General features: G+C 40.0%; 1 protein-coding gene across 4 annotated transcripts in view; it reads left to right on the top strand.

Moving 5' to 3' along the window:
* Window positions 1-26,315, top strand: part of LOC139950775 (DDB1- and CUL4-associated factor 17-like) — a 48,001-nt gene that overhangs the window by 700 nt on the left and 20,986 nt on the right. The window contains exons 1-8 of one of the 4 annotated variants that reach the window (XM_071949582.1): window positions 13,488-13,698; window positions 14,551-14,630; window positions 15,923-16,052; window positions 16,810-16,959; window positions 23,356-23,417; window positions 24,965-25,006; window positions 25,576-25,672; window positions 26,028-26,161. In XM_071949582.1, coding sequence (XP_071805683.1) covers window positions 16,834-16,959; window positions 23,356-23,417; window positions 24,965-25,006; window positions 25,576-25,672; window positions 26,028-26,161 — 461 coding nt within the window. In that variant the 5' untranslated portion in view covers window positions 13,488-13,698; window positions 14,551-14,630; window positions 15,923-16,052; window positions 16,810-16,833. Of the gene's footprint in view, window positions 1-13,487; window positions 13,732-14,550; window positions 14,631-15,922; window positions 16,053-16,809; window positions 16,960-23,355; window positions 23,418-24,964; window positions 25,007-25,575; window positions 25,673-26,027; window positions 26,162-26,315 lie in introns of those variants that run through there. The other 3 variants (XM_071949584.1, XM_071949583.1, XM_071949580.1) reach the window with 3 other exon arrangements.

Below are 26,315 nucleotides of genomic sequence, written 5' to 3'. Positions count from 1 at the left end.
GGGGGCAACTTACCCTTGACCAGTTCGGGATCACTCAACATCTCATTGCGTCAAATGGTGACGCACTAACTTACTAAGTAAGGTAAAATCATACTACTGCAGTAGAAAGTTTATTTAGTTGATTTTGAGAAACATTACTTCAACAAATTCTTGTAGATTTTTTGTTTTGTGAGAAAATTAAACCTGGAGGGGTCAATAATGCTTTTTAGGTTCGCTTCACTTTTTCATTTGCTTTTGCCATGTTTGCTGTTGTTTTGTGGTTTTGTCGTTGGGTGTTTGCGCTGCTATTGAAGACACTTGCATGACATTCACTAAAGAAAGGAAGTCCAAGTCCATGCCAACACACCTCTGAAGTTTCGTGTCCTTGAGAGACAGTTTTATGGATGGGAGTATGGGTTTGCAATAAAGGGCAGTCTACTGATTCAGAATAGATTCAACTGATCCTGAACTGGTCAAACAGGTGACGCTACTTTTCTTAAAGCCTCTTCAAAAGAACTAATCTTTTTTTGTCAGTGAATACTTGGTGAGTTTTATGTCATGTTTTGGTAAACTGATAAACTTTTTTGTTTAAGATATCAAAGAGATTGCAACAAAAAACAATGTGAATTAAAAAGTGATCCAGAATTGGTCAAACGACTGTACTACTTAGGCTATGAATTGATACCCTTTCCTTTGAAATGGAAAAAAATAATGATGTGATATATCAACCGATGTTTTTTAACGATCATATCAATCTTATTAATATTAAAATATAACCATCAGCTTGTTGATTCAATTATCACTGTTTATTTATACGCTTTATTATAAATATTAATAAAAAAAAAATTAAAAATAAACAAATAAAAATCGGATTTGAATGCCAGTAATTATTCACACTTTTTATTTATTTTGTATTTTTTGTATTTTTTTTTACCATGGTAATTTTTAAAATTTAATTAAAAAATATTTTGAATAAAATGAAGACAACTGCTGGCTAAACAGTCATACACAGAGTCTCAAAGAACACTTGTAGCCACTGCAGATGTTTCTTCCATGTATGGCTTCACCGGGAAACCATACTTTCTCGTTTGCCGTGAAAGCAGGAAAAACTCAAAACAAATGGGGCCATCAAGTTTTAATATATGTTTGCATACTTCACATTAACAAATGAAGATAATTAGGGCATCGATTGATATATGGCATCATTATTGTTTTCCCAATTCAAAGAAAAGGGCAAGAGGAGGATAATAGTATTGTTAAGTTCCTTACCCAACTTTCTATCTGTGCAAATCAAAATCAAAAATCATCACTCCACATTTGCCGTTCAGGAAAACCGCGACGCCATTTTACTGTGTCAGATTGTATTCTCGTCCAGTGCTATTAATTTGTAAAGGATTTATACAAATTTTGCTCTAGAAATGTTTTTCACTTTGATTTACTAAAATTGTGCAATCTTGATAAATCATTACCATAAACGAAACTTGATTTGATCAGTTAGGCAATTTTATTCAAGTGTTTTTGTATTTTAGACAAATTTTGAATTATTTCAAGTGACCATGCAGTTTGCAATTTGTCATTTTTTATTTTAATTAAATTGTTCAATCACTGTCAGAAAATTTGTCTAGAAATAACTTTACTTTAAACACAAGTTAAATAGTTTTTAAATACTATTTATTGCTCTTTCAATGTTGAAACCTAGAAAATGTACACTTTTGAAATCTCAGACTTAGAAAAAAATAAACAATTTGAGAGTTATAGTGATAATAATAATAATATAGGTATTTAGCGCCTTTAACAAAGATCAAAGCGCTGAACAATAAACAAGAACAATACAAAAAAACAAGAAACACAAAACAACAAAGTATTAATCACGAGGCTGACAAAAAAAGTAGTGTTGCGTAGACGAGCAAACTGAGTCAGAGAGTGACTTAAGAGTAACTTTTATTAGAGAGAAACAACAAGTACATGTAACATCAAACATGGTCTCTTATACACAAGTAGTAAACAAGGTCGCTGGAGGGCGCTAATTAACTTTGTCTAAGTCCTCAACTCAACATCCTCCCTTTTTTTTTTTTTTTTTTCTAACTGGAACAGGTTGCCTGAAACCTTTGGTAACAAAAACAAAAAATTATTTCCTTGTCTTGACTCAAGTTAAAAAACAAATTTGTTTCAATAACAAATCCAAATTTCTTGCTTTTCTTTTTCTTTTCGAGGTTTGAGGTTTGGGTCCTTGATCAGTGTTCGACGTTGGGTTGACTTTGTCATGGGGGTCAAATCGCGGGTTTTGGCGAGGTATTGGTCTAGTCCCAGAGCTGGTGTGTGGCATCCATGGTGGTGGTGTGTGTTTTGGCATTTCCACCTCAGTAGGACGAATTTGCACTCGATTTCGACGATACATGCCATTGTTTTGTCCTTCAATCATATAGGTGCGATCACCCACAACTTCAACAACTTTGCCAAGGATCCAGTGGTCATGTTCCTTAAGCTCAAAATAAACTGTTTGGCCGGGATGTAGTTGCGGTAGATCATGAGCTCTGCGATCGTGGTATTGCTTCACAGCATTTCTGCGTTTTGCTTTTCGTCTCACGACTTCCGGCTCACGGTAATCCTTCTGAAAACGTGGAAGCATGGTACGGGGTTTATAGCCAAAAATCATCTCAGCTGGGCTCCTGCCAGTATCTTCACGGGGGGTATTGCGCTGTTCCAACAATGCGATGTTTGGATCAGTCCCATCTTTGCATACTTTCATGATCAGGTGTTTGGCTACTTTCACTGCTGCCTCAGCTTTCCCATTAGCACTGTGATGTCCCGGGGAGGATCGAACATGAATAATTCCCCAGTCCTTTAAGAAATTCTGGAATTCTCCTGATGTGAATTGCGAACCAGAGTCCGTTGTGAGCACAGTAGGAATACCAAATCGAGCAAACTGCTTTTTGTACACAGATATCAACTTATTTTTTAGTGGTTGTTTGCAAGTGATCAACTTCAATGAAGTTAGAGTAGTAGTCAACTGTTGCTAAGTATTGTCGGCCTTTTGCTTCAAAAATATCACTTGCGATTTTGTCCCATGGGCCATTGCCATCATCTTGTGGCTTAAGTGTCTCCCTCGGGTTACGAGGTCGCAGCTCTTGACAGGGTTCGCATGTATCCACAAGCTGCTTGATGTCTTTGGCAATGTTGGGCCAAAAAACGAGGGATCGTGCTCGGCGTATCATACTGTTGTAGCCCATGTGAGCGGAGTGCAATCTCTTCCTAATGTCACTCCTCAGACATTGTGGAATGACGATAGATTCACCTTTAAGGATTACTCCATCCTCATAACTGAGTGCATCCCTGATATCGTAGTAAGGACGTGCTTCATTTGGTACTTGGCACTTTGCATCGGGCCATCCATCAAGAATGAGTGATCGCAGAGTTTTTAATGACACGTCCCTGGATGTAGCTTCCCTGACCTCTTGCAGTCTGACATCGGATATGTTAGGAAAGAAGTTGATTTTCATGATGTGAGGTCGGAGGTCAGGTGAGTCAATATAGGCACGGCTTAGGGTGTCAGCAATGATGAGCTCTGACCCCTTGAGAAAATGAAAATCCATATCATAACAATGGAGTCTCATCATGAGGGCTTGTAGTCGTTTAGGAGCCTGACTGAGTGGCTTTCTTATGATAGATGCGAGTGGCTTGATCATTCTGGACTGTTACCTTGGTGCCATAGGTATACTGATCAAAACGCTCCAGCCCAAAAACTACAGCCAATAGTTCTTTCTCCATTTGTGCCCAGTTCCGTTCAGTAGTAGTGAGCGTACGAGATGCGTACTCTACAGGTTTTCCATCCTGTAGCAGAACAGCTCCAATGCCATCCTTGCTGCTGTCTACTTGGAGTACAATGTCTTTATTTGTGCCGAAGTATGCAAGTACTGGAGTGGCAGACAGCTTTTGTTTCACAGTTTCCAGTGCATTGTCACAAACAGTAGACCAATTCCACTCGGTGTCCTTTCTAGTAAGGGCTCTGATCGGCTCGAGATCGGCAGCAAGGTTGGGTAGGAATTTAGCCATATACTACACCATTCCACATAAACGTTTCACCCCTTGGATGTCTGTTGGGTGCGGCATATGTAGTACGGCCTCCACTTTGGACTTGTCAACCTTCACACCTTGATTCAGGAAGAGGTGACCATGAAACTGGATTTCAGACTTTCCAATTTCCTTTTTGGCCTCATTTAGCATGATGTGCTGTTCTTTGCACCTCTGGTACAAATTTGCAAGTTTCACATCATTGTCTTTGACGGCTTCACTTTCTGTGCGTCCACATCCAGCAATGATGATGTCATCGGCAATCGTAAATGCGCCATCAAGTCCACTCAGTGCATCCATGAGTTTGCGCTGAAAGATTTCGCTGCTTACCTTCAGTCCGAAAGGCAATCTGACCCAGCGAAAGCGTCCAAATGGAGTGATCATTGTTGTAAGTTTACTGGATTCCTCATCCAGTCTAACATGCCAAAAAGCTTCCTGTACATCAAGTTTACTGAAAACTTTAGCATCATGTAGCATTGGCAGAACGTCATCAATAGTAGGCAACTTATAATGTTCTCTCATGAGTGCTTCATTGAGTGGTTGCGGGTCAATGCAAATGCGTAGTTTTCCATTCGATTTTCGGACAACGGCCATTTGACTTACCCACTGGGTAGGTTCGGTGACATGGATGAGTACACCGCGTTCTACAAGATTGTTCAGTTCTGTGTGAACGTCTCCTCTGAGTGCAAGTGGTAATTTGCGACAAGGCAGTGTTCGTGGTTTCATTGTCGGATCGACTTGTAGTTTAGCCAATCCAAGATCACCCAGAGGCTGATTTTTCTGGCTGGTTATGCCCGCAATGAATCGATCTTTGTTCACAGTTATCAGGCGCATGTCGGTCACTGTTTTCAAACCTAGCAAGCAGTTCAGATCATTGGGCACAACAATAAAATCAGCAGTGTGTTGTTCTCCAGTCCGAACATTAGTTATGGGGATGATCGGTACCCCTAGAGGCTTGACCTTTGTGCCGTTCCACATTACTAGTCTCCTTTTAGTAGGCTGAACTTGTTCCTTATGAACAAATCTCCGACAGATAGTGTTGACGTCTGCACCTGTATCCATTTGAAAGCGAATATGGCAGCCATTTACTCCTAATTTGGCTGTTAGGATTTTTCGCCTTTCACTGTTTACATTTGCGAGGTATGCATCATATTCGTCTTCAGAGTCAGAATAACAATCTGCATTGTCATTGCACTTGGCCTTGAAGTGATTTTTGCCTTTGCAATTGGTACATGTTTTGCCCCAGGCTGGACAGTCAGTCTTTTTCATCACGTGAGTTAAACCACAGTAATTACACTCACGCTTTTGAGGCTCAGTAGAGTAGGTCTTTCTGTTGTCAGAGGTTGGCTGACCTTTAGCAGCAGCTTTCCGTGGTGCCTGCTTCGTAGTAGCTCTTTGTTGCGATCCACGGACTTTCTTTATTGAGGGAACATCCCTCGACTCGGGCCTCAATATTTTGCCTTGTGTGTTGGCATTCTCAGCTGCCTTGCAAATATTGATACACAGATCCAGAGTTAGTTTGGGCTCGCGTAGTAATAGCTTTTGTGTTTCCTGTTAACGGATTCCAAGCACAATGCGATCTCTTAGGATAGAATCTTGCGAGTCCATGTGATAATTGCAAGTTTTCATGAGGCTGCGAACTGCTGCAATGAAGGATTCAAATGATTCTCCCTCTTTTTGTTCCCTTTTATTAAACAGGAACCTTTCGTAGGTCTCATTTACTTCACCGACTGCAAAAGAGTCAAACTTTGCAAGAATTTCATCGGTAGTACATGTACGAACATCTTCAGTAGTGTCGAATTGAAACCCATTATAGATTTTCAGTCCTGTATCAGCAAGTGTATGAAGCAACAGTGCAACTTGGTAAGCTCGATCATGAGTAGCAAGCTTTGTGATCACAGCATAGTTCATCCACTTTTGCTTGAAAAGTCTCCAACTTTCCGAGAGGTGCCTCACAGTCCCAAAGTCTGGCGGCTGTGGTGGTTTTATTCCACTAACTGGAGGTGCTGTAGCCATGTTGACACTAGTTATGAGCGTAGATAACTTTAGAGTATCCACAGAGAAAGTTTGAGAACGTAGTATTGATCGTTGAACTTGATAGTTACACTGAATACGGAGGAAACGTGTATACAATAACGTACGTTAGTCCGGAAATTGGCATCGGCAGATTTCCAGACCGTGCAATTCTTCAGTCCGTTACATGAAAAGTGGAGGTAGTCCGTAAATTGACGTCGGCGGATTTTCCAGACCGGGCAACTTAGTCCTTTACTTATAAAGTGACCTCCACCGCTGCCACCATGTTGCGTAGACGAGCAAACTGAGTCAGAGAGTGACTTTTATCAGAGTAAGAGTAACTTTTATTAGAGAGAAACAACAAGTACATGTAACATCAAACATGTGCGCATGCGTGTTGAGTGGACGTGTTTTTATTTTCGTTACGTATCGTTGTTTTTTAATCCAAAAAATCCTTCGTTTTAGATCCGTCATCGCGATTTTTTTTACTGAGCTATCTGCTCTTTTAACTTTAATGACTCTAGTTGTGAACTTATTTTAGATTTTGGACGTGCATATTGGATGTTTTTTAGCTTCGAATCTTTGGAACTTTGTCTTCGCCACGGGGAACGCCATTTTAATCAGTGCAATACATGTATGTACATCGCTATGTGGAACTACGTATCGGAAGACTAACTAAAATCTTGTGCTACGTGTCTCACCTGGAATTCTTTAATCCTGCAATACCCCAGGACTTTTACAATGGGATGTGGAAGGAATCATCTTAGTCTCAATGGTGCTGTGCTTATCTATGTTATCACCAGATTAATTGTAGGATTGTGCGATACTTCACAAGGGAATTGGGACTCGCAGACTGTAAGTACTTTTTACTTATTTTCGCCATGCTCTTTGAGGAATAAATCCTATGATGGGTACCTACCGTCAAACTGCATTTGCCTACCAAGCCCAGAAAGAAATATTATCATGTGGAACTTTCTTAGGATAGACAGAAAGGAAGGTCTAGTAGTAGATTACGTCACATTGATCGAAAGTAGGACATGTAGGAAATGTGTTTATACTCGACCTAGAGGTGTTGTCATTGGACTACTGGCCTGTGCAGGGGATGTACATTTAAATCCAGGGCCTGCTGCATGCACATCAACTTCAAGTGTTTTACTACATGTAGATTGCATTGCATGTAGTAGGAGGGTTAACAGCAAATATAAACTCAGATGTGCAGACTGTAAACATTTTGCTCATCCTAGCTGTGTTGGGACTACACAAAAACAGGCTCAAATTATTATTGCCAACTCTTTACCGTGGTATTGCTCCGGCTGTTGTGCTCCTTGTAGTGTGTGTGATGGAAATGTGCTCAGGGAACATCATGCAGTACAATGTGATAGGTGCGACAAATGGCTGCATACTGCATGTTGCAACCTTGATGATGTGACTTACATGTCTCTCATGACGAGTGACTGCAACTGGGTTTGCCCACTGTGTGATGCTATGCACTTTTCGGACTCATTTTTCAATGAAGGGGACATATCTGTTGATAATTCTGTGGATGGAGAATTGACGGTCGTCGGTTCTGCTCGAGCTAACAAGCCAAATAATAACCAGTCATCTGTCATTAATAATCAAACTAATAAGAGGAAAAAGAGGGTAAAGAAAACTACTCCCAAGCCTAGAGACAGAATCAGGATCGTGTTAACTAATTGCCAGAGTGTTAAATCGAAAGCTGGTGACATTGCCGTGTTGTCGGATATCATCAATCCTGATTTCATTTGTGGGACCGAATCATGGCTGGATCCAAGCATAAATAGTGCTGAGATTTTTCCTGAAAACTACGCTGTCTTCAGAAAGGATCGAAAGACTACCACTACTGGAGGGGGTGTTTTTCAGACTGTGAAAGGGGACTTACCTTCAACTCACTGCAGTGAACTAAACTCAGACTGTGAAATATTATGGACTGAAACCAAAGTAAAGGGATACATCCCTTGTAGACCTATGCTAATTGGTGTCTTCTACCGCCCACCCAAGGATAATGGAGAAGCAATCGCGATGTTGGGACAATCATTTGCCAACCTGGGAAATAAGATCAACTCTCACAACATTATTTTGACTGGAGATTTTAATTTGCCCAACATCAATTGGAGTGACAACAACTGTGTGTCAACCAGAAGTGGATACAGCTGTAAAGCTGCAGATCAACTGGTCACCCTAGTTGAAGAACATGGGCTCACTCAACATGTCAATCAACCCACAAGAAAACAGGGAAACGCCGAGAACATCTTAGACTTGGTTTTCACCAACAATCCTGACATAGTGGACAAGATCACGGTTGTTGACGGTATTTCTGATCACAGCTCGGTGATAGTGGATTTAAGGATTGCCCCGATTAGAAAACGACCAGTGAAGCGAAAGGTCTACTTGCGCGACAAAGCTGACACTGATGGCGTCACACAAGGCTTGGAAGATTTTTCGGACCAGTATTTTAAAACCAACAAAGGGAAGACTGTAACTGAAAAATGGGACTGCATCAAGACAGCAATTCTCCAAACCATGGAAAAATGTGTTCCTCACAAGATGACATCTAGCCGTTTCAACTTGCCCTGGTTTGACAGGACACTAAGACGAGCTGTTAAGAAGAAGCAACGTCTATACAATAAAGCCATCAAATCAGGAAAGGCCTCTGATTGGGAAGTCTTTCGTGAATTCAGGAGATATACACACAAACTCATAAAAAATAACCGCTCTACATACATCAGAGAAACCTTGGGATCCGCCATCAAGGAGGAGCCTAAAAAATTCTGGACATTTATCAAAAAGTTAAGGCAAGAAAACCCAGGAGTTGCAGACCTTGAGAAAGATGGAAAGATCGTCACCGATGATACAGAGAAGGCGAACATTTTGAATGAACAGTTTCAGAGTGTGTTTACCAAGGAGCCTCCTGGGGAGTTGCCCCGACTTGGAGCTAGCCCGTACAAACAGATTGGTCAGCTCATTATCGCCAAAGAGGGAGTTGAAAAGCTCCTTAGCGAGCTTAAGCCCAACAAAGCACCAGGTCCAGACGGAATTCCACCTTGGTTTCTGAAACTTGGAGATAAGCAGCTAGCCTCACCACTTCAGGACCTCTTTCAAAGTTCAATCAACACAGGTGTAGTACCACAAGACTGGAAGGAAGCAAATATCACATCAATTTTCAAGAAGGGGAACCGTACTTGTGCAGCAAACTACCGTCCTGTCTCACTCACTATAGTGGTTTGCAAGGTTTTGGAGCATATTGTACACAGCCATGTGATGAAACATTTGGAGAAACAACATATCTTAACTGATTTTCAACATGGATTCCGCGCCAAAAAGTCAACAGAAACGCAACTCATCCTCACAATTCATGACATTAGCATGGAACTCAACAAGAACAATCTGGTTGATGTCGCAGTGCTTGATTTTACCAAGGCATTTGACAAAGTCCCGCACCGTCGTCTTATCTCCAAACTTCAATATTATGGATTAAGTGGGGAGATCTCGACATGGGTTCAGGACTTCCTGACAGGGCGCACCCAACAAGTCGTAAATAATGGACATACATCACTCCCAGGAGCCGTCACTTCTGGTGTGCCACAAGGCACTGTCACTGGTCCACTTTTGTTTTTGTTGTACATCAACGATCTGCCAAACAACATCACCTCTCAGACCAGGCTTTTTGCAGATGACTGCTTGCTTTACACCCCAATTCCTACCAACGGGGACACCAGCACCTTGCAGAACGACCTGAAACTCTCGGAAACCTGGCAAGACACTTGGTTAATGAACTTTAATCCAAGCAAGTGCTGCACCATGACCATAGGCAAGAGAAACCCACCCCAGCATGAATACAAATTTTGCAATCAAGTATTGGACAGCGTCTCATCTCAAAAATACCTTGGTGTTCATATATCTAATACCCTCAGCTGGAACATCCATGTTCAGGAGTCCATCAAGAAAGCCCAACGAGTGCAGAATGTTATCCGCAGGAATTTGTGGAGCTGTAACAGTGAAGTGAAATCAACTGCTTATTTGAGCTTAGTGAGACCACTCCTAGAATATGCTGCATCCGCTTGGGACCCCTCAACAAAACAGAACATAAACTCAATTGAAAGAGTCCAGCGCCAAGCAGCGAGGTTTTTGCACAGGAAACTACAAAAGGGATACGGGAACCGTTACTAAACTTCTAGATGACTTGGGATGGGACACACTACAGAACAGAAGAAATCAACATAAATTATGTATGCTCTACAAGATGAAAAATGGTTTGGTTGACATTCCACTTCACAACTATGTTCAGCCCAACACCAGGGATACAAGGGGAAACAACCAAAAATTCACTCAAGTCAGCCATAAAGCCCGGGCCTTCAAAGATTCATTCTTCATATCAACTGTTAAACTCTGGAACTCACTCTCGTCGGCTGCTGTGAACAGCGCAACTCTAGCTAAATTCAAGGGACATGTAAGCAACAACAAATATATGTAGTAGTCTATTTCCACACGCAGTGCGCAAGTTAGCGTAGATGTATCCGGCAGGATATTTTGCTGACTGAACCAATGGAGATGGAGATGGAGATGGAGATGGTCTCTTATACACAAGTAGTAAACAAGGTCGCTGGAGGGCGCTATTAACTTTGTCCAAGTCCTCAACTCAACAAGTAGGTTTGAGGTTTTTCTGGAAAATGGGAGTAGAAGATGATTCCCTGATGAGTTTAGGTAACTTGTTCCATTCCTTCGGCCCAGCCAGAGAAAAAGACTTGGAGCCGGCAGATTGAGAAAGCCTGTGCTCACAGAGAAGGGATTAAAATGTCATTATAAATATAAATACAAAACAGAACTTAATAATTGTATTTATTATAAAGAAATTTATTACAATTAAAAACTCAATGTAAATACAGAATATAATTATCAAGCTTATAAAATGAATAAATAAACCTTTAAACAAGACTCTATTCTCCGCCCCGTATTCTCCGTAGTATTTAGCTCCGCCCCAAACACCACCCCTCCTCCACCCAACCCCATCCCCAACCAGCCCAACTATCCTAAAACAACAATAAAGATGTTTTATTTTACCCTCAGACCATAAGCTGATTAGACATTGACAGTATTTCACCTAGTTTTCAACGTTGCTTCAATTTTTCTACTTTTACACCGGAAGTTGCATTATTGCGCTACTGGTTGCACAATTACGTTGCATTATTATAATGCAACGTTGCATTATCTGCACTTTGCGCGGACTGGTATGGCCTCAACATTATGACATATTTTTGTACCTTGTATTGTAGAAATGCCTAAAATACCATTTTTTTTGCATTTACAAGTGCAAATAACCAGTGGAGCCTTACGTGTTTCTAAGTTTTAGCCTATGCCCCTTGGCATGGTTTTTGTTTGATTCCCACAAGTTATATATTTGTAGGCTCAAACGCATAACACTGTAATTTTCAACATAAAACTATATTATTATATCAAGAATTACTTGAGAATAATGAATTTACCCACTACAAAAACCCTTCTACACACCCCGCCGCCGATGCTGGCTCTTACTCCTAGAATTAGCTCTGCCTGTAAACAATTACCGACTTGATTTCAAGACTAGCTCACACCAGGAGGTAGTACTAGCTCACACCATGAGGTAGTCTACTTCGCCAACACTGTTTATTCTGTGCACACACAACATAACACTATTATTAAAAGCAGGGGAAAAAAAACCAAAAAAACCTGGTACCACTGCAACGCGCTGGTACCCTGCATTACTGTCCCAACTTTAAAGCCATTATACACTTTCGGTACAGACAAAAACAAAAAAGTTCACAGATTTACAAATAATTTACAGGGTTTACAGAAGGTATTGGTGAAAGACTTCTCTTGAAATATTACTCCAGGAAATGCTTTACTTTTTGAGAAAACATTAAAAAAATTATCACTTCTCAACAACGAGAATTACAGATTTATAGTAAACACTTGTCATAACACGGTGAAACGTGCGGAAACAAGAGTGGGTTTTCCCGTTATTTTCTCCCTACTCCGATGACCGATTGAGCCTAAATTTTCAAAGGTTTGTTATTTTATAAAAGTCGTGATACACGAAGTGTGGGACTTGGACAATACTGTTTACCGAAAGTGTATAATGGCTTAACACTCAAGTTGGGACCAACTATAGTTGTGATGATTATCAAGTTGGGGCGGAACAGCTCTAATAGCTCTATGGTGTGAGCATATGGACGGCGGTGGGCGGGCCCGCCCAGCACTGACAATTTCCGCCCGGCACTTCAGCTGAAAAATAGACTGCCGCCCACCACAAAATTTCCCACAAAATTAATAAAAAAGTAAAAGTTCTACTGATATTTATCACATTGCAAGACAAAAATGTCATGTTTTTTCTTGTTTTGTCATTTCAAACGCAGTTTGTAATTGTTTTGAGCCAGAATTACGAGCAATAAAAATCTCAAACGTGTTTTCCCACGTAACTTGCGCCTCTTGCCATCTTGTGAAGTTTTCTTCGTGAAATGTGCCTTGACGTTTTTATTGAACGAACTATAGTACAGTGTAGAAGGCGTACCGTCTATACAGGCTGACAGCAGTGCTGGTACCGGACCGTGCACATGTACACGATGAATGTATGTGCATGTGGTGTACACCAGCGCGCGCAGTGGTAGACCCTAGAGTGCACTACAAGTCTAGTCGTGAGGTTTTCGCGGGGATTTCACGCATTCCATGTTAGTCTTGGTTCCAAGACCATTGGTGTTGCGCGGTCACACACAACCAACGTTCCGATTATGCACGGCAAAAACTGTCCACGATTGTAATGAACGAACGCTAGCGGGCGCTGTTTCTCTGATTTACGGATCTCACCATGTCCTGTGCTCACCATGGTCTTGGATATTTGCAAATTGAAGGCGTGGCCAGACTATGTAAATTACATAAAAACATATATACCCACACACAGAGTTAAGCAAAAGTCATGCAACGGAATTACTGCATGCATTGTACACTATATGCACAACACTGATGAATTATTCATGAGCCAACCGCAACGCAGCCTCTGATTGGCTCTACCGGAAAGTCGGGGGAGATTTGCCGAAAAACAATAAAAAAGTTAAGACCCGTCGTTGCAAATATTCAAGACCATTGTGAGATCTAAATCAGAGAAACAGAGCGCCCGCTAGCGTTCGTTCATTACAAGCGTGGACAGTTTTTGCCGCGCATAATCGGAACGTTGGTTGTGTGTGACAGCGCAACACCAATGGTCTTGGGACCAAGACTAATTCCATGTACACACAAACAGTATCGCCACACAACAACAGTACAAGGGCTGTGTAAAGTCTAGTGTGCGAGTTCGCGTGTCCCGGATGTAGGCATGTAAACACGTTCGCTTCGTCCACACGTGTGACAGCGCGATCTGTGTAAATTTGTAGATGGCCTCGCAACGTACGGTGAGCTGGACGACTTTTTTGGGAAACGGGAAAAGATTGGAAGATGATATAAAAGTATCTCGTACAGCTTCAGTTAGTGCTGAGAATGAAACTGTACCTGAGACTATCGAGACAGTTACTCTACCTTCAAAGTTCAAGTTCAACTTCATCGCGGCGGGATTACAACAAGCAAACAGCAGAAACTATTTCAAAAACAGTCTGTCCACAACAAATGCATCAGAATTATTTTGTATTAACACATTTACAATTTTTTTTTGTAATAACAATTGTCATTATACTAAAAAATTGTGATTCTTGAATCTTACATAATGTGCATTTGGCACGATTGGAATGTTAATATTTAGCCCTGAAAACTATCCTTACAACAAAGTACGTGCGCACTGCTCGCAATTCCTGACCAAGTTTAAAATCAGCTGCGCCCACCACTAAAAATGTCCTAGCTACAACACTGATATGGAGGTCTCCTACTCCTAGTACTATGACATGAGGTTTAGTTACGCTACATCGTCTCCCGTTACGGGAGACAAATTGCGGAACAAAACTTACAGTTCTAGGAGTAGGACTAGGATAGGAGGTCTCCATGGTTTGTTTGAGCCATGAGATATCGCAAGGCATGACAGTAAAACACCCCAACCCCCTTGAAACACTTCAAAACAATCTGTTTTCCCCCATTTCAGACCAGCAATGTTTGGTTTCATAAGTAAGAAACCAATCTGTTATATTTTCTCTCTAACATGTCTAATGTAGACATATTTATTTTGTTTATCAGAATTTAATACTGTCTGCACACTTAAAATATTTAAATTTTTTTCCCCATATTAGCACACCATAGAATCCCAAATAGCAACTGCATCACGTGATCTATCTAGTGACTAAAAGAGAATGAAACTCAATCTAGCAGATGATAAGTTTGTTTTGAAATTTGGAGGTTGGATGATGTTTCTTAGACTCATTTAATTGTTGGCATTGCATTAGTGATTTATACCAAAAATTAATCATTTTATAAATGTTTGAGCATATAACCTACGACAGGAAACTTTATTCTCAGTATGATTAAGCCTGACGAAAATACAGACTGTGAGTAAACAGCAGAGCATCTGTCACCGGTGGAGCTTGCACAGTCACGCGGTAAACGGGAATCAAAGTTAGGGTTTGAAAACTTATGAGGGTTGATAACATGACGCTACGATAGTTTGAATCTCATCACATTTCCAAGATATCGCTGTGTTGTGTAATCATAGACAAAAAGGTGCAATCTGATCTGAGTGTGATGGGAGGGAATTTTAACCTATTATTGATTATTATGTAAACAAAGCTAGTCACTAGGCCAAAGTCAAATCAAACTTTTTGTTATCAGTCTGTTTGGCTTTGTTCCGGAAGTGACATCTTAACTTTAATTTTGTTTTCTTTAAAATATGCATTGCCTGTGGCCTGTGTGGGGTTCATTCCAAATAAGTCTGCATTCCGTCCCGTCATGTGTTGACAGAATTTGTTGGATTTTTTACTCTGATAAAGCAAATGGATATATGAATGAAACTTTGCAAAGTATCATTTTATAAGTGTTGAAGATCAACAAATGTGTTTTTATATTTTTGGATCCCTAGTTTAGTCTTCAAGGCTGTAAGAAGGAGCAACCCGCTGAAGACTGAGACCCAAAGTTTATACAGAACAATTTAAAATGTTCATGAAGGGATAGAATTTTAGTGCAACGGGACGGAAAATGGTGCAACAGGACAACAATTTGTTGTTATTTCCTATCTTTTGAGTATATTTACTCTAATATGAAATCATTACTGTAATGGGTCCTTTGGGCAGTTTTAACTGAGTTATACCCCTATCATCCTTATTGGTTCCTCAGGTATTTTGGTTCCTCAGGTGCATTGTCAATAGCAAAACAAAAAGTTTCCTAAATGTTTGTACCTCTTTATGGCAAACGCCATAAGGATCACTTTTTGAAGTCGTGCTGCTTTTGTTGCAATCTCTACTCTCACTCTGAACTGTGGTTACTATTGATATTTTGTATACTGTGATCCCAACTGTAGTTGGAATGCCCCAACTTAACACTTGAGTTGGGTCCCGACTTGAGTTGGGTCCCGACTTGAGTTGGGTCCCGACTTGAGTTGGGTCCCGACTTGAGTTGGGTCCCGACTTGAGTTGGGTCCCGACTTGAGTTGGGTCCCGACTTGAGTTGGGTCCCGACTTGAGTTGGGTCCAAAGGTTAGTTGGTGTAATTGTCAAGTTGGGGCAGAACAGCTCTAGTCTATAAAGTGTACACTCATCTACTTTTAGTCTTTGACACCTTCAATACAAAAAAGTAGATGAGAGTTTACCTAAACAAGTCATAATTTGGTGGATTTTGGCGCCTTACTTTTCATAATTATTATTAACATTGAGATGGTTTATTTTCCTTTTAACAATAGATGCATTATGAGGAACTCGTGAATTCGTACTAGAAGACAAGCAGCAAAATTCTGTGGCATCCACCCTGTGAACTTTGTGGCCTCTGTCCTGAGTCAAGTCTTGGAAACCTCCATTGCAACTACATTATAGGTAATTTTTCTCTTCAAACATTGAGATGGGTTATGTTTTCCTTATACATGTAACATAGAAACAAACTTGCAGCTCTTTACGTACATGTGAACCAATTTTTGTTGGGGGATCTTATTCTTGACCTTCCAAAATTATTCATTCCTGAGCTTGCGCACAATATCAGCTCAAACTTTTTTGCAGTGACCGACTACATACACCCCTATAGATAGGCCAACATATGTCTCACACTCGTCAGTCTCCTGTCGATTACTAGAGCAAGCTAGTTGAAACGTTGAGACCACTAGAACTAATTCAGTAGCAGTTAGTTCAAGATGTCCCCTCGATACACTAAAAAGAGAAAGTACTTTAGTAGGCTCGGACGATTTCCTACCTTGTGCTCAGGTAGTAGTTATTAAGCAGTGCCAGTTTGTTTTAGAACTGAAAAGTCTCCTTAATTCTAAAAAGTTTCCTGAATTTAAAAAAATCTACTTGGCAGCAATAAAAAAATAGCACCACAAGTTTTTAAAATAAACATAGTCTTGTAAATTTACCCAGATTACATGGTGTTACAGCAAACCAAATATACAACAAAATAATTAAGGAAAAGACAAGTTCCCATTATTCTAAATTATTTCATTTAATAACAAACTAAATCTATAGGTACATGAGTATTCTTGCCAAGGTGTGTCCACTAGAATGTTTCCTTTACATGCAGTGATTACAGCCTGTGTGTTATATAATGTGACTAATCTAAACAATTAACTGTTGTTCAAAACAGGTGTAAGCTAGGTGGCAATCCAATATGTGTGATCCATTGAATAGTAAGAAACTCAACATTGCTCTACATCTACGGGATCGGGAAGCTGGAAGGGGAAACAGTTTCACATATAGACGCAACTGTAAAATGTGGAGAACACTAATCTGTGACGTACGTATCTAATAACTCAATTATTATGTTGTCCTTTAATAATGTTCACTCTGTACCTGGATGCACAGACCATACACAACATCATTACCTGGATTCAGGCTTTTAACACATGCCCATGACCCTGCTGGTTTTTAACAGCCGTTTAATAACTCATCGCCTACATGTTCTCTTTTATTCCCTTAAGACCGCTACCTGGAAGTAAATACTCCATAAATAGCCTTGCTCAATTTAAATGTGACTAATGGTCAGATTTAGTTGAACTGTATAATTTGGATGCTAAATAAGGGAATAACAAAGGCCCGAGCCGAAGGGCCTTTATCACACGCCAATTCGACCATGCCTGTTTTAAACGGTCGTGAAAGAACTAGTAGCTACCCTTTTATTCCCATTCATAAATACCTTTTTGGTTAAAAGGCGTAATAAAGTAAGAAACTCTGTAAAACTTATCCGTTTCCAAGTGCTTGAGCTCTGTATGTTTCCAACTCCATGGTATGTTCAGTATACATGTTACATGTACATGAACGACGTCCGTACCCGTGTGTTTTCTGGTTCCGTTCGTGCGCATGCGCGTATAGTCTTGGTGCATATTCGCTGGTATTCCTTTCACACACAGCGTGGCCAACTAACCGACAGCGCCTGCATCGCCTGTAACAAGAATCGTCTTGCATCAAGACTAGCGCGGAGTCTCCACTCACAACTGGTTATTAACACTGGTCATTATCAAAGGTTTAAACACCCCCAGGTGACGCACTCACCACCAATAGGAATAGCGAAACTGTCTGGGGTATTTATGAATAGTGAATATTGATATAGGGAAAGATTTACACTTTTGGAAACCAAACTGTCATCACAAATTGTCCATGGACTTTACTTATAATTTCCAGTCATGAACTTCAGTGTTTTTTTGACAGTTTGTATTTTAAAACCAATTCAAATTGGATGACAAATAGTCATTTTTCCTGCACTGGCTTACCGTGGACATATTTTTAACGCCAGGAACAACTTTTGAGTGCCCTCAATTTTTTGCAGTCAGTCGGACAGCTGACACAATAGTATGTTATCACCCAGACATTTCATTGTGTATCATGCACCATACATGCATCTACAATGCTACACTATGTTTGAACAAAGAGGGACAGACTGTGCTGGAAATATGCTCATTGTTACTTTCACATATAAATATAAATAGCGCCCTCTATTGTCAACTAACTTACTTCACCAACATGGCTGTCTAGCAGAAATAAAAGCTAAGTTTCATAGCGCATAAAAGTCAAGTCTGTCCCAACCTCCACTTTCATAAGGCACAGTGAAGACCATACATGGTGGCAGCGGTAAACTGGAGACTTACACGTATGTGAGTAACAAAACAAAGTCATCAAACAAATAAAAGTGTGATTTTCTTGCTGTGTTTGCTCACGTAATCATAATCGTTAAAAACCGAACTGAGAACTATTATACTACTATATTGTGTTAAATACAATACAACGATGGCGTTCAGCTCTGCGGTCTCAGCCCCCCAGATGGACTGGGAAGCCCCAGATATTGTTCTGACATTTGCATGTTTCCGTCAGAAGTGTGAACTGATGTTTTGGAGTGTCCTCAAAAAGGCCACAGATGAAGAGAGAGCAAGCTATGTATCTCCTCTTGTGGGTCGGGGAACAGGGCCTAGAAAAATATAACAGTTGAAATTTCGAAGATGAAGATGACAAGAAGAAACCTGAAGTTTTGTTGTCTCGTTTCCCAAAACACCTAGAGCCCCGATCAATTCATCGCATTTTTTTGATACAAGCTGCAAGATATGAGACAAGACCCTTCTGAAACAGCCGATGATTTCGTTACAAAGTTAAAAAGTTAAAATCAATAGCAGCCAAGTGCAAATTCCGTGATGACAAGGAAATGCAAGACAGGATTGTGGATCAACTCATATGGGGTTCTGCTCATAAAGACGTACAGAAAGTTTTCATCGGAAGAGATGAAACCCTGTCATTGAATGCTGCTGTTGATGTTGCCCGCAGCCATGAGGCTACTACGAATCAGCTGAAATCCCTGCAGGAGAAAGCTCACATACCCCAGAGTGCTACTCAGGAAGTGAGCATAAATGAAATCAAACCAAAAGAGTCGGGCAGGAACCAGAGACAAAAGAAATGCTACAACTGTGGTCGTGTGCATCCGTTCAAACCAAAGACCAACTACCCCGCTTATGGTTCCACATGTAACAAATGTGGAAAAGACAACCACTGGATATCCGTTTGCAGATCGGGGAAACAGCAGCAACGTAACCCTCGTTCAAAATTTCCTCGCAGACGTGTGCACTACGTGTATGTCTATAAGGATAAGGAAAGCCCTGATGAATTTCTCACTATCGGCACAATTAACATTAACAGCATAGGCTCGACTAATGACACTCGAGCGGAAGTCTTCGCATCGCTGAACATAAAGCAGAAGGGCAGACGACCAATCAAGCTCCCTTGTAAGGTTGACACAGGAGCACAGACAAACATACTACCGGACCACCTTTTTCGTATAATCTTCCCAGAGAAGTTAGACAGCGAGGGTAATCCGAAACCGGAATATCTACAGCAAAACAACATGGCCCTCACCGCATACGGTGGATCCAAGATAACACAGCTGGGCACAGTTAAGATTCCATGTGCATACAAAGACTCGAGACAACTGTCACAGATGCAGCAGGCCCAGCAATTCTCGGTTTGCAAACTTGTCAAGTGTTGAATCTGCTCACACTACACTGCTTGGTGGAAACGAAACCGGTAAATGAGACTGAGAATACAGTCTAGGCCTGGGCGAATTATTCGAATATCCGGTTAATGGCGAATAGGTTTTCCTATCCGTAACCGCGAATGCCTTTTTTTTCTTACCCGGATATCCGCATAGGGCGCGAATAGCTATTTATAAACCGGATAGTTCTGTAATTACAACCGAGTAACCGGATATTCTTTAAAATCCGAATATCCGCGGACGTCGGGCGACAACTGATATGAATGATTTGTCTGAATCCTTATGAAACTTCTATTAAGACAGCATAAAACAGCATAAATTAAGTATTAAACTATGCTCACCTCCGTGAAGAGTTAAAACAATGACATTTCTGACGTAATTTGTTCAAAGATTACAAAAGTTTTCCTTCACGTAGAGTGAATCACGATCAAAAGAAAAAGCAAATCGCCATCTTTAAATTAGATCCGGTCATTTTTATGAATGAACCGAGTGACACTGTCTAAAACTAATATCAATCCGCCCATAAGATCTCATTCACAAACGAACAGCGCCCTCTAGCGGCAAAAAAAACTATTCGAATATCCGGTTAATTTCGGATAGTTGGCCAGCGGTATCCGAATAACAAAGTTTCACTATTCGCCCAGCACTAGAATACACCCAACCCACCAAAGCAAACTGCGCAGAACAATCAACAATCCAGCAGTGACAGACAAGTTCATTTTGCAGACCAAACACAACAGTCTGCTACACCCAACCCGATACAACGATCGCCAACATACGTAAGCAGTGCTACGCCACTTGATAAACGACCAGCAAAAGCAAGGCTGATCTACTGGAAATGTATCCAGATTGCTTTGACAAGACTGTTGGGTGCTTCAAACAGTTCAAATATCACATCAACCAGGGGCGGATCCAGGATTTTCCAAACAGGGGGCGTGATTTTTTTCCAGAATGGAAGACAGCACCATCCCCAGGCAGCAATGTTTTTTCTGTACAGGCCTACATGTACCATGAAATAACCACTGTCTTAGTGCTCTCAATGTGAAAGTTGTTTCTTCTAAATCGGTAAAAAAAAAAAAAAAAAAATCCTTAAAAAAAAAAAAATTGAAAAAAATTGCCGCCAATTTACCGTCTGATTTTCTCAGATTACTATTCCAAGTTTCCGTTCATTCGCAAACTCAATGACCTCACAGCAAACACAGTCACCAAAATCACCAAAGTGCTTTTTCGCTGAACAAGGAATTCCAGAAGTAATCATTTGTGATAATGGTATCCAGTTCACTTCCTCACAATTCCGATTAACTGGCTGAGCAATATGTTTTCCAGATCTCTACCTCATCTCCATACTATCTGCGGGGTCATGGTTTCATTGAACGTCAAATCCAGACAGTGAAACGCATCCTCAAGAAATGCCGCGAATCTGGAGATGATCCCAACCTAGCCCTCCTCAGTCTACGCACAACCCCACTGAAATCCAACAAGGACTCCCCCGCAGAGTTGTTGAACAATCGCAAATACAAAACGACACTCCCCTCGCGACCTCGCCCCTCACCAAATCACGAGGACGTCCGCAAACATCTCGCAGAGAGCCAAACCTCGCAAACACGCAACTACAACAAACACTTTACCCCAGTCAGCGAACTCTTACAAGATCAATCAGTCTATGTCCAAAATCCGGTTGATAATACTTGGCGCAAAGGAAGGATCGTCAACCACCACAAGACCCCCAGGTCATACACAGTGGAAACTGACCAGGGGAACTAAGTTTGACGAAACAGAGTTCACCTGAGACCTGCTCAACCATCAACTGCCACGACAACAGCTCCTCCCCCAATCTCAAAACCACACCCCCCACCCAGACTGCCATTCCAACCCCAGTCCAATGCCCCTAAGTTCACTCGATCAGGCAGACGCATTATCAAACCTCAAAAACTAGACTTGTAAAGTGTTTGAACAACATTTCACCAATCATTATCTTACAGTAACAAGATGATCGTTTTTTACCCCTTTCAATTTTTGTGGACTGGATTGCATTGTCGATGGAACATTCGGACTCATGAACATTTCTTTGCTTTAAAATTTTGAAAACAACATTTATTTCATCAGAAGATTTTACTGTGTAATAATCTTTAAAGAAGAGGGGATGTTACATTCACAATCACATATATATATTTATATATATAAATAGCACCCTCTCTTGTCAACTAACTTACTTCACCAACATGGCTGTCTAGCAGAAATAAAAGCTAAGTTTCAAAGCGCATTAAAGTCAAGTCTGTCTCAACCTCCACTTTCAGAAGGCATAGTGAAGACCATTTACACTCATAACCTTCTGTTACACAAATGTGGCATGTTTGCTACCATTGTAACCCGTTGTATTCAGGGAAGTAATTCCAAGTGTTCCAAAGGCCTTTTCACAGTCAAACAAGGGTCCATGGTCTCGGCGTCAGTTGTCTTGACCAACGTTGGTCAAACTCAAACAGGACCTTTCACACGGCGCAGAAACCAACATACCGTGTCTTAGACCCTTCGTCTTTTGTGGTGCTAAAGGTCAACATTGTTTATTGTCCGTTTCACTGATATCCGCAGCGCTAGCATAACATCGCTAATGCATGTGATGGTTACCAGTCATTTTCCAGCGCTGTCATGAGTCGGCCATAAACAAAAATTGTTTTGGGACGAAGAAAACATGGTTATGATCAAAGCTCGAAACATTCATTTTGACCACCAAGGAAAGAAAAAGTAACAATCGATAATAAACTGGGGAGTGGAGATTCTTATCGCTGAATACTCTGATAATTCTGGCACGCATTCCTATTTTTTTGCCCACTGAAGTTTTCTATAAATCTGTGCCGTTCTCGACCAAGAAGTTTACCGATAGTGTACTCCTAGAACTATAAGGTTCGTTTCTCTGTCATTTGGTTCCACTAACGTCTCGAATCCCCGTAGTTCTATACACCACGACTAGCCCTAAATTTAGAGTGCTGGAGTTTCATTGAAAAACACCTAACGTTTTTAGGGAAAATCAAATGATTTTCGAGGGAGAACCTTTCAAAACATTTTTCAACGATCTCGTCTGGCAACTTGAAGGAGTTTACACACAAGCTCTCATAAACACGTTCAAAGTTTTGTTTTCAATGTTAGTGTATGACGAGGTCGAGGACCTGGTGTTGTGGTTTTTTTTTTAATGTTTTTTTTGCATGGGTGCATGCGTGGTAGCTCCAGCTACAATAGTTATGCAAGCAATGTTCATTCACACAGCACGCACGGACGATCGTGGTATAATTTACTCATTGTTGTGTTTTTAAGGTGGAGGCAGAGACCATACTTAAAAAGACCAGGGACCTGTGCCTATAAAAGCAGAGGTTCCTTTTCACACAATGTGGATTAAACAGCATACCATGTCGGGTTATTGGTCGGCTTATTTGGCTGTAGTTTTTGGATTCTTAGTGAAACCTACTCCTTTTCTCACAAGAAAATATTAAACCCAGGTGCTTGTGTGAAGCTTTTTTCTTTTTTTTTCTTTATAAAGTCAGGGTTTCTGCATTAAGTGCAGCAGAAAATGATCTCCGGAAGCTCTAAAGCGTGTAGAAAAATAATACTGTGGTTAAAGTTTGAATTTCAAAGATTGACTTAATTGAAAATTCCTGTTAAATACAGAAAGATGCACAATACAAGAAAGCATGGACTGTGTCGTCAGAAAGCAATATATATTACCTTGGGTAAGTTACTACATGTACTTCATGTATCACCATGTCTTATAGAAGGAGAATAACAAGTACAAATAGTCAAAGGATTCAGAAACAATAGGTACATTTACATCCCTCATTATTTTGACAGTACTTACATGTATATGATCAAGCTGAAAAAATGTACAGCAATTTGCAGCAAGATCTTGCTACCAATAACATATATTGCATTATATACAAATATCTTTAATTTGTGTTTGGTAAACATTATACATGTACATAAATGTATAATTTGTGACAGGCTCTATAAAAATGAGTGGCTTGCGCACAACCAACTTTCCAGTACGGCAGCCGATTTAATGAAACTTTACGCGACTGCGTAAGTCCACTTGCGCAATGTTTATGACGTAATTTGTGTTATAAACGTGGAGGGTGAAAAAAAGAAAATATTTGTAATTTGTTTTATGTGGTTTATGCTTTTTAGGTTCTATGTTTTCACACTTTCTTAAAGGCACTGGACACTATTGGTAATTGCTCAAATAATTGGTAGCATATAAACTTACTTCAAGTTAGTGATCAATGGAGAGATGTTGATCATATAAAACATTGTAAGAATCGGCTCTCTCTGAAGTAACGTTGTTTTAGAGAAAGAAGTTATTTCTCACAAAAATCTTTGAATGTGATTTCGAGACCTAAGAATTTGATTTTTAGGTATCAAATTCAAGCATCTGAAAGCACACAACTTTGTGTGACAAGGGTGTTTTTTCTACCTCGCAATTTCGACTACCAATTTTCACAGGTTTGTTATTTTGTGCATTATATGTAGAAGTACATCAAGTGAGAAGACATGGTCTTTGGCAATTACCGAAGGTGTCCAGCTGTCTTTAAACATCTGAGGTAAATAAATATGAGCTCGGTCTTGAAATCAAATCCGTGGAAAATTACTTCTTTCTAAAAAAATATGTCACTTCAGGGGGAACTGTTTCTCATGTTTTATACTATCAACCTCTCCCCATTGCACGTGACCAAGTCAGGTTTTATGCTAATTAATATTTTGAGTTATTACCAATAGTGTCCACTGGCTTTAAATGAAAACTTTGTTTTTGATTGATAAAGGTAAATAAAACATGTTCTTTTTGTTCGTCCATATTATAAATCAATAGTTGATGTTTTTATTAAACAGGCTGTTTCCCCCACTATGGGTTACTTTCAGATTATGACATAATAAATTATGACATAATCTATTTTTCAAAGGGTCATTACTTTCAAACCAAAATGTCAAAATGGTTGGGATTCAAACCCACAACCTTGCAATTGTAGACCAGTGTCTTACCAACTAGACCACTGAGATTGCCCGGTAGCTAAAGGCAGTTGGAATCCTACCAAATGCAATCAGCAATCAAAATATTGAATCTTGTAACAAAATGGTACCAGACTACATCATACCTTCCAGCTCCACATGCTCTATAGTAATACATGATTTAGTATTGATTTGATGAGATGTAAATAGCTGCACCATGGAAAGTTGTTATTTTGTAATTAACTTATTTCTTTCTTTTTTTCTTTTAATGTTCTGTCAGAGATAGACTCTACCTTGATGATTTTAGAACGTGTTACTCTTTGTAAGTATTAATCAACTTGTATTAAGAATTATTGCAACACTTGGTTAGTAATTCATTTCATATTGATCTTAACATGGTACTTTGGAAAATCATATTAACATACCATTCTTACATGTATTCAGCAGCATCAATGTTTTCTTTACACTAAGTACCAATCATGCCTTGTATCTATTGTACATTATGGAAAGGTTTGCGATAACACCATGTAATAATGACTATCTGTAAATGAGTTGGGGTGGTTCTGAAAAGAACAGTTAAGAGATAGTCATTATGTTACCACAAATCTTTCCATATCGTATTTCCACCATGCAAAGTTTCAAATCCTACTTATTGTACATTATGTTTGAGTAGAGACCCATTAATATAGCATCTTCTGAGGGTTACATCAAACCATCCAATACCAGGGCAGACCCCCTTCGATTAACAATAAGTGTACTTTCGTTTACATGCGTTATACAACACATGGGACCAAATGTCCCATCTGAAAGACAACGAAATTTTCATAAGTTTTCTTGCTCGAGACTGATAAAAGATTATCTCCTTTGTTTGATTTGTGCTTTGATTGCTAGGAATGGTCGGAATGCATTGCCGACCTTGATTTATGAGGAGAATGACCAATCCCATTCCTATGGATTGGAGGCTCATCTTCATTGTTCAGTCAATATAGTAAGTTTCACAACATAGCCAATATTCAAACAGTTGACTCATGATTGTATTGATGTTCTGGAACAATGTAACATGTATGTGATTTTGTATAATATTTTTTCCCCAAATTGGATGCCACAAACAATGTTATTGATGTAATTGTTGCATACTGAGGATTATCACTAAATATCAAATTAACTCACTTTATCATGATGCACAAAAGCACATTGATAATTTATATATTTCAATACATATCAAACAGTAAGAAATCAATTGGATACCCATAGGTCTGTGATATTTAAAAATGTTGATATCAAAATTGCATGGTTGGTTATCAGGGCAGCTCTTCATGTTTGCAATTATTATCTTACTACAGGCCTCGTTACCATTTCCAACTGCAGGGCATAGACCTTATGTCCTTGCCCTTACCGAATGCTACAACCTTATTTGCATTGATCTCCCAACTGGACGAGTCTTCAACAAGGTTTTCCTAGGACGACAGGGTGATATGTAAGTTCATAAAAAGCTTTCCTATGGTTGCTGTTAAAGGAAAACATTGCTGCAAAGTGTGGACCAAACTACAATAAATTAGTTACATTGTTGTATTGAAATGATCACTGCTTTAGAATGCAAGCCAAACTACTGTAAAAGGATCACATTGCTG

Source organism: Asterias amurensis, chromosome 18 (genome assembly GCF_032118995.1).
Source record: "Asterias amurensis chromosome 18, ASM3211899v1".
Lineage (NCBI taxonomy): Eukaryota > Metazoa > Echinodermata > Asteroidea > Forcipulatida > Asteriidae > Asterias > Asterias amurensis.
The sequence above is the reverse complement of the archived record's forward strand: the minus strand, read 5'-3'. Positions and strand labels throughout refer to the sequence as shown.